Source organism: Haliotis rufescens, unplaced genomic scaffold, assembly GCF_023055435.1.
Source record: "Haliotis rufescens isolate VD_foot unplaced genomic scaffold, xgHalRufe1.0.p SCAF_57, whole genome shotgun sequence".
NCBI lineage: Eukaryota > Metazoa > Mollusca > Gastropoda > Lepetellida > Haliotidae > Haliotis > Haliotis rufescens.
The window spans coordinates 1,609,455-1,623,181 of record NW_025964301.1 but is presented as its reverse complement, the minus strand read 5'-3'; the positions used below and the strand labels follow the sequence as shown (position 1 = coordinate 1,623,181).

General features: G+C 41.1%; 1 protein-coding gene across 2 annotated transcripts in view; it reads left to right on the top strand.

The window, feature by feature from the left end:
• Nucleotides 1-13,727, top strand: part of LOC124137809 (protein yippee-like 2) — a 55,932-nt gene that overhangs the window by 26,567 nt on the left and 15,638 nt on the right. The window contains exons 1-2 of one of the 2 annotated variants that reach the window (XM_046504260.2): nt 6,163-6,286; nt 11,325-11,820. In XM_046504260.2, coding sequence (XP_046360216.1) covers nt 11,716-11,820 — 105 coding nt within the window. In that variant the 5' untranslated portion in view covers nt 6,163-6,286; nt 11,325-11,715. Of the gene's footprint in view, nt 1-6,162; nt 6,287-11,324; nt 11,821-13,727 lie in introns of those variants that run through there. The other variant, XM_046504259.2, reaches the window with a different exon arrangement.

Genomic DNA, 13,727 nt, shown 5'->3' with positions numbered 1-13,727 from the left:
ATGCTTTGTGGTTTTGTCGACGTGTTGATAAATAGAGAATCTCACCCGAGTCTTCTGATATAAAATATGTAACACAAGTTGATGAGATTTTAAACGTTTAAACTTTTTGATGGATGATGATATGTTTGGTTTCAAAAGACACCAGAGACTTGTGTGTAAAAGGTGCAGCTGCCAGCTCTGCAGTGGCAGAGAGATTAGTGATGTCATTTGATTAAGTGAGTACTCGCCTGGTTTGATTCCACTTTGTACAGTATTCTAGTTATATCACAGCGTGACAGCTTAATGTGGTAGGAAGGCCCTAAGTTTTGTAGGCCTGAGACATTTGGTGAAACTGACGAGCACAGGTTTGGTGCTGACAAACCTGGAAACATGTTCGGGGCGAACCGGATTCAAACCCACGATCATAGGCAATGGTCAGTTGTCCAAAAAGGACCAGCACCAAAAAAAATTTACTGGTCTTGTTGGATCTCTGACTTAGTGAGTGTGGTGCTCAGAGTTCAGACTTGATCTATTGCTGATTTCAAAAATCGTACAAACTAAAATCACTCTGTCCCCAAAATAACACTAGACCATTGGACTACCATTTATTTAATGTTTCTGGCCCTTAAGCAAGGTTAAGAAAATATACCAGACTCTGACCAGCGGACCAGTGTTAGTGTCAAACAATAATCTTTGACGTGACGTTAAAACCAATTTCACCTCACCTCACCTCACCTCACCTAGTGTCAAACAACAATGCATAGGTTTTTAGCATGCCCAAGGGACACAACTCTGCACAGCAAAGTGCAGTGCCTTAGATGACTGGGCCACCCGTGGTCTGCAAAGCATTGTGATGCAATTTCATTGTAGAGATATTTCCGTGGAGATATCTCTAATTTCACCAAGCGACATGTACCATGGAAGGCAGTTTTGATGCCCTAGACAAATGTAAGCTGATCATGTTGATAGCAAGGCAAATAAAGTACATTTATGTTTTTTTGAAAGAACAGTATCCTCTGGAGGCCAAGTTTTGTGATCTGTGATGGAAACTTAATATGGTTGAAAGACTTATTTATTTGTCGATATAGATCATTCATAAGATATTGTTAGAAACCTTTAGAACATAGACCTAAACTGATGGAATCAAACACTGACGGTCTTTATCCCCTGGGGAGTCTGTGCAGAATATATCCTTCTTGGAAGAATCTGTGCAGAATATATATCCTTCTTTTAGACTGCAGAATATATATATCCTTCTTGGAAGAGCATGCAGAATATATATATCCTTCTTGGAAGAAGGTGCAGAATATATATATCCTTCCTGGAAGACTTTGCAGAATATATATATCCTTGGAAGACTGCAGAATATATATCCTTCTTGGAAGACTGTGCAGAATATATATATATCCTTGGAAGACTGTGCAGAATATATATCCTTCTTGGAAGACTGTGCAGAATATATATATCCTTGGAAGACTGTGCAGAATATATATCCTTCTTGGAAGACTGCAGAATATATATATCCTTCCTGGAAGACTTTGCAGAATATATATATCCTTGGAAGACTGCAGAATATATATATCCTTCCTGGAAGACTGTGCAGAATATATATATCCTTGGAAGACTGTGCAGAATATATATCCTTCTTGGAAGACTGTGCAGAATATATATATCCTTGGAAGACTGTGCAGAGTATATATATCCTTCTTGGAAGACTGCAGAATATATATATCCTTCTTGGAAGACAGTGCAGAATATATATCCTTCCTGGAAGACTGTGCAGAATATATATATCCTTCCTGGAAGACTTTGCAGAATATATATATCCTTGGAAGACTGCAGAATATATATATCCTTCCTGGAAGACTGTGCAGAATATATATATCCTTGGAAGACTGTGCAGAATATATATATATCCTTGGAAGACTGTGCAGAATATATATCCTTCTTGGAAGACTGTGCAGAATATATATATCCTTCCTGGAAGACTTTGCAGAATATATATATCCTTGGAAGACTGCAGAATATATATATCCTTCCTGGAAGACTGTGCAGAATATATATATCCTTTGAAGACTGTGCAGAATATATATCCTTCTTGGAAGACTGTGCAGAATATATATATCCTTGGAAGACTGTGCAGAGTATATATATCCTTCTTGGAAGACTGCAGAATATATATATCCTTCTTGGAAGACTGTGCAGAATATATATCCTTCCTGGAAGACTGTGCAGAATATATATCCTTCTTGGGAGACTGCAGAATATATATATCCTTCTTGGAAGACTGTGTAGAATATATATCCTTCTTGGAATGGAAGACACTGTGCAGAATATATATTCTTCTTGGTAGAGTAAGCATGGTAAGAGTCTGTGCAGAAAATATACATGTTGTAAGCATGGTAAGAGTCTGTGCAGAAAATATGCTTGTTGTAAGAGTCTGTGCAGAACATATGCTTGTTGTAAGAGTCTGTGCAGAACATATGCTTGTTGTAAGAGTCTGTGCAGAATATATCCTTCTTGAAGATTTGGTGCAGAATATATCTTGTTTGGTTACCATGGTTATGCGATGTATCACTGTGATAGCTGATGTACTGTCCTTACAACTGTTTAATATTATTCTGGTATTCTGATGAGCGGTATCCAGTCTCAAGACATACCTGATCCCCACTCAATTATTTCCAGACCTCCGTCGTATAGCTGGAATACTACTGAGTTCGGTGTTAAACAACAAACAAACAAACCACATGTTGTCTTAGGAGCTAAGTGGTCATGCTCAGTGGCTTTGTTGATTGTGTGTTATCGTTCCCTGACGTGGGGGAGTTGTTCGTGTCATCAACCACTGGTTTGTTTTTCTCAGATTCCGTTTACATTTACAGGTAGCCGTAATGTATCTGGGCTATTGTAGACTGCAGCGTTAAAGAAAAATCACTTCTTCCAAGATAGACCTCGGGCTAGTGGATAGAGTGTCTGCCTGAGAGCTGAAGGTCAGCGGTTTGATCCCCTGGCTGCGTCATACCAAAGATGTTAAAAGATGGTACTTCTTGTTGCCCTGCCTGGTGTTCGACATTAAGAAAGTAACACAAGGATGGTCATCTTTGAGTCAGTGTACTGTGTCTGAGTGGGATCTCAGTAGGCGAGCACTATAAAACCGGCATTACTCCGGACTAGTGACCCGTGAAGATTCCGGGGTACAATAGGTCTTCAGCAACCCTTGCTTGCCGTAAAAGGCGACTATGCTTGTCGTAAAAGGCGACAATTGTGTGGATCGATGCTCTTGATTTCAATCACTGGATTGTCTGGTCCAGACTTGATTATTTACAGACCGCCGTCATATAGCTGGAATATTGCTGAGTGCGGCGTAAAACAACAAACCAACCAACCAGACTAGTACTAACAGCTACACACATACATTCTTGCATGTTGCTATTTATGTGCAATAATCTTGAACGCACTATGAGGCCCCAATTCACCTCACCTCCAAGAGAGTCATTTATCTCCTGATCTGTCGCCATTTCCCCGGGTCACAGAAGACGCTGTTCTGCATGTGTCTACAACAACTGTTGGCCTGGGATGAGTCATAGCATTATGAGGAAGACAAGATATTTGATATGTCTTGATTTCCATGTATGGAAATGTTTGAGTCATACAAGACTGTATGTAAAAGTGGCAAGGGCAACCATAGAATCTTTACAAAATCCTGTTTGCAAATCGATTGACTCTGAAAAAGCAATAAAACGGGTTATTGATTGACTCTACTAAATTTTAGATGAATCAAACGTTGAGAGGCATGTTTGTAGAGGAGGAGGAATTTGGCTGTGTCAGCAGTTTTAGCTTTACCCGAGTATATGTGTGTTTGTTTGTTTGTTTGTGTGTTGTTTAACGCCATACTCAGCAATATTCTAGCTATATGACAGCAGATGTAAATAATCAAGTCTGGACCAGACAATCCAGTGATTGACATCATGAGCATCAATCCACAGAATTGGGATACGATGGCATTCATCAACCAAGTCAGCGAGCCTGACCACCCCACCATCCCATTAGTTGCCTCTTACGATAAGCATAGTTGCCTTTTATGACAAGCATAGTTGCCTCTTACGATAAGCATAGTTGCCTCTTACGATAAGCATAGTCGCCTTTTATGACAAGCATAGTCGCCTGAGTATAATATTGTTATATAATGTTGAAGTCTGATGGGTATATACATAGCGTTTCCGTCCTTCATTAATTATAGCTGCAGTCCCAGGTGGCCCTGCCCGTGAAGGGTTGCTTACGCTGTGTAGAGTTGTGTCCCTTGTTTGTGCCCGGATCCTATGACTGAGGTATTGTTTTTAAAGATTTCTGTTTGACTCCTGTGTGGCTCTGTTTTGCTAACTGTGTTATTGGGTCAAGTGTTTACACAAACTGAGCTAAACTATGTTGTGGGGTCAAGTGTTCATCACATCACATTTCCAAACTGTGTCTTGCCTATTTTTAGTTTCCGTCCGTCTGTGTTTGTTTATTTGTTTGTAATGGGTATAGTGTTTCTGCCTTTCATTAATTAAAGCTGCAGTACCAGGTGGCCCTCCTTGCAAAGGTTTTGCCTTCCCTGTGCAGAGTTGTGTCCCTTGTTTGTGCCCGGATCCTATGACCTGTTTTTTGTTGTTGTTTTTTTAATTGTTGTAGTAGTAGTAGTAGTAGTAGTAGTAGTAGTAGTAGTAGTAGTAACTAAAGGATCATTGGTGTACTATAATATTTGTGAATATCATGGAATATATACATAACCAAAATAAATAGCTATTTTGGGGGATATATTTTTGTAGTGAAGACTGAGCACTCAATTCCATAAAAATATCCTCAAAAATAGTCCTGATGACCCTACCTTCTTTGGTTCAGTGTCTGCATATATGTGAGCACTCTCTGCTCAGTGGAGCACAGGTAGTTAGTTCATCGAGTGCACGGAGATTACCTCACTATTTCACTCAACCACTTCGGTTGTGCAGCTTTACACCGGTTTCCATGAAGATAGAATGAGTATTAATATTACAATGCATCAGCCATATTGCAGTCATAAAATAAGTTTGTATGTGTTAACAGAGCTCCAGATAACATTTTGAGCAATTGAGTTTTTACTCTCGGGTTTCTATTTTAATTGGTTATTACATTTTTCATTGGGTAACCAATATTTTTTAACTCATCTTTTCAACACTCTTTTGGGGTTTTCCCAAAATAAGTGAACATTTTAAGATTTTGAAAAAATGAAATAATATTTTAGATGTATATAACTGTTACAGAAAGTAAATTAGTTCATAATTGTGTTTTGGAAATTAGCTCCTTTGTATGCATGCTGAAGAAGCTTCATTATGTTTTTACGCGAGCTGTTTTCATACATTTGAGTTTTTTTATTTAATGCATGTGTTTCTGTACGTAAGTTAATTGAAAGTAATTGGGTTTTGAATATTTTGGGGGAGTATGTTTACGCAAATACGCAGCTTATCTGTAGCTCTGTGTTAATTCATTTCTATTATCGTGATTATAAATACAATGGACAACCAGTAAGCCATTTTATTAAACTGATACATCTAGCTTTGATTTTTGCCGATCTGTCAATGAACATTATATAACTCAAAAGAAGTTAATGAACATCCAATTCTTTCATATTACTATTCTAATATTCATATTACTATTCTAATATGAAAGAATCGGGCGTTCTCTAACTTCTTTTGAGTAATTATATACACATCATATATATACACAGAAACATAAAACTTGTTAAAGCACTAGAGATATTATATTTCCCCTAAAATATTTATACTTAGATTAAAACCATGATAAATAAAAACGATATTGCAAAATGATTACAAAAAAACTATTAACTGAATATAACCGCAGCTGTATTTTTTCACCCAAAAGAAAAAAATCATATACTTTGAACTCAAGCAGTGGAGTTGATACTTAGATCAAGCTCCAGATAGCGGAGAAGATTACTTGCAATTTTCATCCCGTGGATATTTTTATCTCCACCAGACACACATACATTACTGATTTTCTTACTGGCCAAGATTAGTTTTCTGGTCTTAGAATAACACGCACACGTTCCCCACAAGACTATACAAGGTTTGTATACAAGACCCCAGCTGATCTAGTATCTGGTCTGTTTTATTTGTGCAGAACATCTCCGAACCGACTGCAGCCGAGCAAAGTACTCCATGCTGCTCAACTTGTAAACACTGTATGAAGGTCAAGGTTACCTGCACCTATTCGAGGGCCTGATAAGCTGGTGTGTGTCAGTCGGAGGCGGCTGTGGGTTAATGCTGTGTTAAAGGTACAACCGCTCTGTGAATCAGCTGTGGTGCACCAACCAGATTCTCCTAGCCTGAATATGGCATTTGCTTGGATTTGTTAGTGGTAAATTTGGCTGAAGTCCAAGCTAATTGTTAATTATTGACTCAGCAGTGGAGTTGTTGTGAGGTACTATTAGTGTTTAGAGTGTTGTGGAGCGGGGATTGGGGTGGTGTGTGTCTGTGGGATGGGGGGGAGGATGAGGGGGTTTATTAGGGATATGGTAAACATGTATTGAGGTAACTTGCATTGTCAAATGGTTCACTGTTGTAGAATCAAGTTGATATGTGTATATTTTGGTGTGAAGTTATCAGTGCCATGTTCAGCCCGTTCATGTGTGAGTGAATGTTTTGTGATGTTGATTAGGATGATTAGAGAGATTAATGACCCTTGAAGATCTGGGTTAGAACTGGTCTGCAGCAGCCCATGCTTGTCGTAAGAGACAACTATCGGGATCGGGTGGTCAGGCTCGCTGACTTAGTTGATGCTTATCATCGTATCCCAATTGCTTAGATCATTGCTCATGATATCAATCACTGGATTGTCTGGTCCAGACTTGGGTATTTACAGACAGCTGTCATATAGCTGGAATATTTCTAAGTGTGGCAGTTAAACGACAAACAACCAAACAAAGAGTGAGTGAGTGAGTTGGTTTTGCGCTGCTTTTAGCAATATTCCAGCAATATCACAGTGGGGGACACCAGAAATGGGCTTCACAAATTGAACCCATGTCGGGAATCAAACCTGGGTCCTCGGCATGCCGAGAGAACAAAGAGTGATAAATATGCTTGAAGGTGGTGTGCATTGTAAATCATGTTTATTGTAAAATCCGGGTGATATTTATATATTGTTCTATGTAATTATCAATGGCTATTGTTGCTCTGTTCAGGGAGTTGATGGGGCTGTGAGTGAGTGCTGTTTTATGCGAGCTCAGCAATATCTCAGCAACACCATGGCAGCCTGTAAATAACTGATATTATCTTGTATCGTCAGGTGTTAATTTGTAATTCTTTGATACATCAATCGTACACCCCTCTCATACCGACAACTTTGTATGGTGGAGTCAGACTGGTTTTGTGTGAGTAAGTGAATGTTGTTTTAAGCCACAGTCAACAATACTGCGGTTATGTAACAGTCATCTCCTCAAGGCAAGGGAGTTAACTGACTTTAAAAGTCCTGTTTCCACCCTTGCCGAACTAGGCTGGAATTTCTGGGCTTGATTGTTACTGAGCGCCACCAGTGGCTATTACCAGTTATGGCCCTCCTATAGCCCTCCTATAGACCAATCTGATTCCACCTCTCATACCACGTGCACTTGCTTCAAACAAAATGGCGGCGCCCAGTCAAGACGATCGGATTGATAATCAAAATCTATTATGTAATAAAACAGGTCTGAAGTGGATCAAATCACATGAGCACTTTGATTAAAAACATGAACAGATTTGTAAAATATCTGTTCATGCCGAGTTGGCGGTACACATGTTTTGCAAGTTCTGCAATCAACCGAAATCTGCACTGCAGGATGCACAAAGTAGATGTCGACTTAGTTATGTGATTGTGATTGGACTATGCATAGATTTGTTAGTCCAGCTAAAATGTAACTCCATAATACCAGCCTTGTTCGGCAAGGGTGGAAACTGGACTTACGTAGTCAGTTAACTCTCTTGGAAGATGTGTAATGGTAGCCAGTGAGTAATCGAGTCTGGGCCAGACAATCCAGTGATTGATATTATGAGCAACAATCCACGTCATCATGATACGATGCCATGCAATCCACCAAGTCCTGAGACTGACCACCTGATCCATGTGGGCACAACGACCAGCAGAGGTTGCTGGGGACCTGTATTCTGACCCGGAATTGGGGCGGTCGGGTAGCCTAGTGGTTAAAGCGTTCACTCTCACGCCGAAGACCCGGGTTCGAATCCCGACATGGGTACAATGTGTGAAGCCCATTTCTGGTGTCCCCCGCCGTGATATTGCTGGAATATTGCTAAAAGCGGCGTAAAACCATACTCACTCACTCACTCACTCACTCACTCACTCACTCACTCACTCACTCACTCACTCACTCACTCACTCACTCACTCACTCACTCACTCACTCACTCACTCACTCTGAATCCCCACAGGTAGCTGGGTCAGCGTCACACACTCCACTGCAGTGATGACATAGTATTGCACCACTGTCACTGGAAAATTTGCATATCACATGGCTGGACTTTTATCTTGTTTGTAAACAAACACGCTTATTCTGAAATCAGAGCAGACTGGCCTTTGGAAGCCGTTCAGTGCGTTTTGCATATTGTTGTGCATAATTTTATTCTATATACAGTGGTCCCTCGACATAACGCTCCTCGATGTACTGCTACTCCGGATGCACCGCGGGGTAAACCATGGCTCCCAAAAATGCATGAAGAACTTCCCCCTAAAAGCGTGTTAAAGCAAATAAAGTTACAAATAAACTGATGAGATTTAATTCCAAGTCGAAGTACAAGTGTGTGTATTTGTAAAACAGTTATGTTCATTGTATCCGGCTGCATGTGATTGAAACCATTGTACTTATACACATGTGAGCATGACAATGCACTTTATACATCAAAGTGGCTTGACGACACCAATGTAAACAAAGGATAAATATGCAATTCGAAATAGTTTTCCCTTTTTTTAGGATATTTTCTCGATGAAAGTTGACCATTTTGTGACATATGTGTATCTTATTGTGTAGACTTTTCAGAAATGAAATCGATGAAAAACGTGTTATGTGTTTAATGGACTGTGTAAGATGTGACGAATCACTAGCCTTTGGCGGAGGCACTAGGTTGACCCCAAGGAACTCTGGGTAGGAGGGTTATCAAGGTCACTGATGTGTGTTGGCTTGTGAAATTTGGAATCCCGGGAATACATGATATTATTTCTTGTCATAAAATCCTACTCTCTGACTGGTTAATCACGGTCTTTGTAAAACCCATACAGATTGGCTGACCGGCCCATCAAGATATTGGGATCGAGTAACTAAATTTGATGTAACGACATTATAAAGTATTGGTTATAAATAACCAGAATGCATGAAGGGCGTATCCCAAGAAAAGTATATAACATGTTGATGTATTTCTACAACATGGGTCATAATACCTGGGTAGCATCTGTTCGTAACATTTTATTTTCGCATGGTTTGGGATTTGTATGGTTAAACCAGTCTGTTGGGGACAATTGTAGATGAAAACTGGATGTCAACACTCAAGTAGTACCCGATATGTAATGTATAAAGAATATAAGACACTGTTTGAACCTGAAAGATATACAAAACATATATAGCTAACATGTACGCAGTGTTTTATTAAATTAAGATGTAATGTTTTACCTTTACGACAGAACGTGGCAATCTATTGAATCATGTTTACGCATGTGTCCTGTTTGCAATATGTCTGTTGAAGATGAAAATCATTTCGTATTGATCGGTAAACATTATGCTGAGCTGCGTAAAGTTTATTTGCCAGAATTGTATTGGAAATTTCCAACTATATATAAATTCAAAAGTTTATTGTGTACAACTCCGGATAAGTTATTAAAACGTCTGCAATATTATGTATATTATGCATACAAAAAAAGACATGAAGTCGTAAAATCCATGTAATGCGCTTGACATTGTATTATTGGCATTGCATTTCTTGTATGTGGGCCAATGGCCTACACACAAGTTAACTATTTTTGACTTTGACTATTGATCCGTAATGAAAGGAACCCATACCTTTGGGGCAACCAGTGCAACCTGCCATGACTTCCTTCTGGATGGTGCACTATTGGCTACATGGTACTCTGGTCAACCAATCAGAGAGCGGTTCTAAAGTGTGATCCAAATCATAACAAGGAAGTAAACACTATTGCTGTCCGTTTGATTGGTCATTGATTGATGTTTACACTTTTTCAAAGTTATATTTAATTCTTGTTATAAGGACTGGCAACTGAAGCGGTTTGTTTTGTTTGTCCAGTGATCTCACATTAAGAGTCCGGCAAGTCGGCCATTGATGTGTCAATAGCAGTGCATACTCTTAGCATACTTAGGGGACCTTTCAGCTCACAAAGTCACATAGGTGAGGTGAAATTGGGTTGAAAGTCGCGTCCAAGGTTATTGCACTTATATAGCGACGAGCATGCACGTGTGTGTGTGGCTGCTTGTACTAGTCCGGACTAATGCCGATTTATACAGCTAGCACACTGAGATACCATGCCGCAGTAAAGCATGATACCCCACTCAGACACAGTATACTGTCTCCGAGCCGACCAGTCCTTGTTTTAGCCCCTTTATGCTGATTGCCAGACAGGGTATCAATAAGTACCATCTTTTAACGTCTTTTGGTATGACGCTGACGGGGATCGAACACTGGACCTTCCACTCTCCGGGCGGATGCTTTACCACTAGACCACGGAGGCGGTCACTAAGTCCCATAGACCTGTATTGATACATGTAACACCAGTGAGCTTGGTTTAAAGTGGCTTGGAATGGTTTCATACAATTTATTAGCTTTATCAAGTTGATGTGGGAGGAAGGCCTCTCATGACACAGGTTGAAGTTTATCACTTCACTGAAACCTTTGTTGCCAACAAACCGAAAAGTACCATACCAAGAAACACCAAGTTTCTGACATGCCAAAGGGACACAACTCTGCAGAGCGAAATTGCAGGAACTTATACAACTGGGCTGACAGTCCCCCCTGTAACCCATGTTACCATGGTTACATCGGGGTGGAAGGGTGGGTCCTTGGGTGATGGCTATATTATGACAAGCTGGAAAAGCCAGTTTGGGGTTTAAAATCTTGTTTTGATAAATTCTTCCTTGCCCTTTGTCGAAATGAGTTTTTTCTGTTTTGTTTGGTTTGTTTGTGCCAGATCTAAACCCGTTATTTTCAAAGCTATGGCTGATGCATTGTTTATTGATGTTATTATACAATGTCCATGATGTTAACTTCATATTTTCATCCCTACTTCAAACATTCTAACAAGGGATGTTTTTTTGTCTTTCAGGTACGGCTGCCCAATGATTCCAAACTGAAAACATTCTTCTGATGTGTACAAGAGACCAACAATTGTCCATCTAACAATCCCAGTGACTGTGAATTCACAGCCCAAACAGAGTCGTCAGTGGCCTAGTCCGCAGCAAGATACATCTCCAGGATCAAGCTCACCATCGTGAGGCCCAAATCCAGCATCACCAGCATAGGTCTAGAGACAGAAGAACCTCATCCATCGGTTCCGAATTTCTTCCCTCTGTCTTGGTGAATCTGCCTCCCTGTGGTGTGAGTGGTTGCGCTGACAATCAGACTGGCCCCCCTGCCCCCCCACGACTAGCAGACTGGCCCTCCTCCTAACTCCCCTGCTGCACAGCCAGGGTCCATGTCTGTCAGCTCGAGGCAGGATGGTGAAGACGTTCCAAGCCTATCTTCCCAGCAAGTGTCACCGCACATACAGCTGTGTCCACTGCAGGGCGCACCTAGCAAACCATGATGAACTCATATCAAAGGTGAGCACTGCTGCTTGATTCTCAGACCCGTGAAGATTCCGGGGTAGAATAGGTCTTCAGCAACCCATGCTTGCCGTAAAAGGTGACTATGCTTGTCGTAAGAGGCGACTAACGGGATCGGGTGGTCAGGCTCCCTGACTTGGTTGATGCATGTCATCGATCCCAATTGTGTGGATCGATGCTCGTGATATTAATCACTGGATTGTCTGGTCCAGACTCGATTATTTACAGACCGCCGTCATATAGCTGGAATATTGCTGAGTGCGATGTTAAACAATAAACCAACCAACCAACCAACCAACCTTGATTCTCAAGTCTTATGACAACCATTGTGTTTGCCCCAATATTGTCATGTGATGATCGGAAGGGATCCCAAGTTTCTCGTGTGGTTGTAAGAATCCCAACCCTTCACGCTAGTGAAGATCCAGGTTAGAATAGGTCTTCAGCAACCCATGCTTGTCATAAAGGCGACTATGCTTGTCGTACGAGGCGACTAACGGGATCAGTGTGGTCAGGCTCGCTGACTTGGTTGATGCTTGTCATCGTATCCCAATTTGCGTAGATTGATGCTCATGATGTCAATCACTGGATAGTCTGGTCCAAACTTGATTAGTTACATAATGCTGTCATGTAGCTGGAATTTTGCTCAGTGCGGTTTTAAACAACAAACAAACAAACAAAAGTAACTCTTTCGTTGTAAGAGGTCAGGTAGACAGGTTCCTGCCTGTTTTGTGTGTCATCATAACTTGGTCGTATGGAATGTTGCTCATATAGTGAACCTGTGGTTTACCTACCCCAGACTCAAATAATTAAAGACTGACGTGATATTCCTCGAAATGTTTTACTTAAGCAGTCCTCAGTAATCATAAGACGTCCCCTGTCTCCCATGTGATCCTACGACATCATCTGTCTCCTATGTGATCGTAAGAGGACCCCTGTCTCCCATGTGATCCTGCACCGTCACCTGTCACCTATGTGATCATAAGATGTCCCCTATCTCCGATGTGGTCGTAAGATGTCACCTGTCTCCGATGTGATCCTAAGACGTCCCCTGTCTCTGATGTGATCGTAATATGTTCCCTGTCTCCGATGTGATCGTAAGAGGTCCCTGTCTCCTATGTGATCGTAAGATGTCACCTGTCTCCTATGTGATCGTTAGAGGTCCCTTGTCTCCTATGTGATCGTAAGACGTCCCCTGTCACCCATGTGATCCTGCACCGTCACCTGTCACCTATGTGATCATAAGATGTCCCCTATCTCCGATGTGGTCGTAAGATGTCACCTGTCTCCTATGTGATCGTTAGGGGTCCCTTGTCTCCTATGTGATCGTAAGACGTCCCCTGTCTCCGATGTGATCCTAAGACGTCCCCTGTCTCTGATGTGATCGTAATATGTTCCCTGTCTCCGATGTGATCGTAAGAGGTCCCTGTCTCCTATGTGATCGTAGGATGTCCCCTGTCTCCCATGTGATCCTATGACGTCACCTGTCTCCTATGTGATCGTAAGAGGTCCCTTTTCTCCTATGTGATCGTACGATGTACCAGGGTATGAAACTACCCAAAATTTCAGCCAGACCACAGGACTGGCTAGCTGAAATACTTGCCAGCCCTGACCAAAACCTGCCTGCCCACTATAATCATATGTTTCTCAGGATAAGCTAACGGGGTTTCTTTTTGGTTACATTTTATCATTCATCTTTACATGTGAATTAATGCTTATCATTGGGAAATATTTAGAATATTTTCACATATGAAATATAACCCGACCGTCGGGCAGGGGGATTTGAAAATCTGGCAGCCCGAGTTGAAATCAACCCGTCTCGGACGGTCGGGCAGGCAGGTATTTCGAACACTGGATGTACCCTGTATCCCATGTGATCGTAAGACATCCCCTTTGTCGTATGTAAT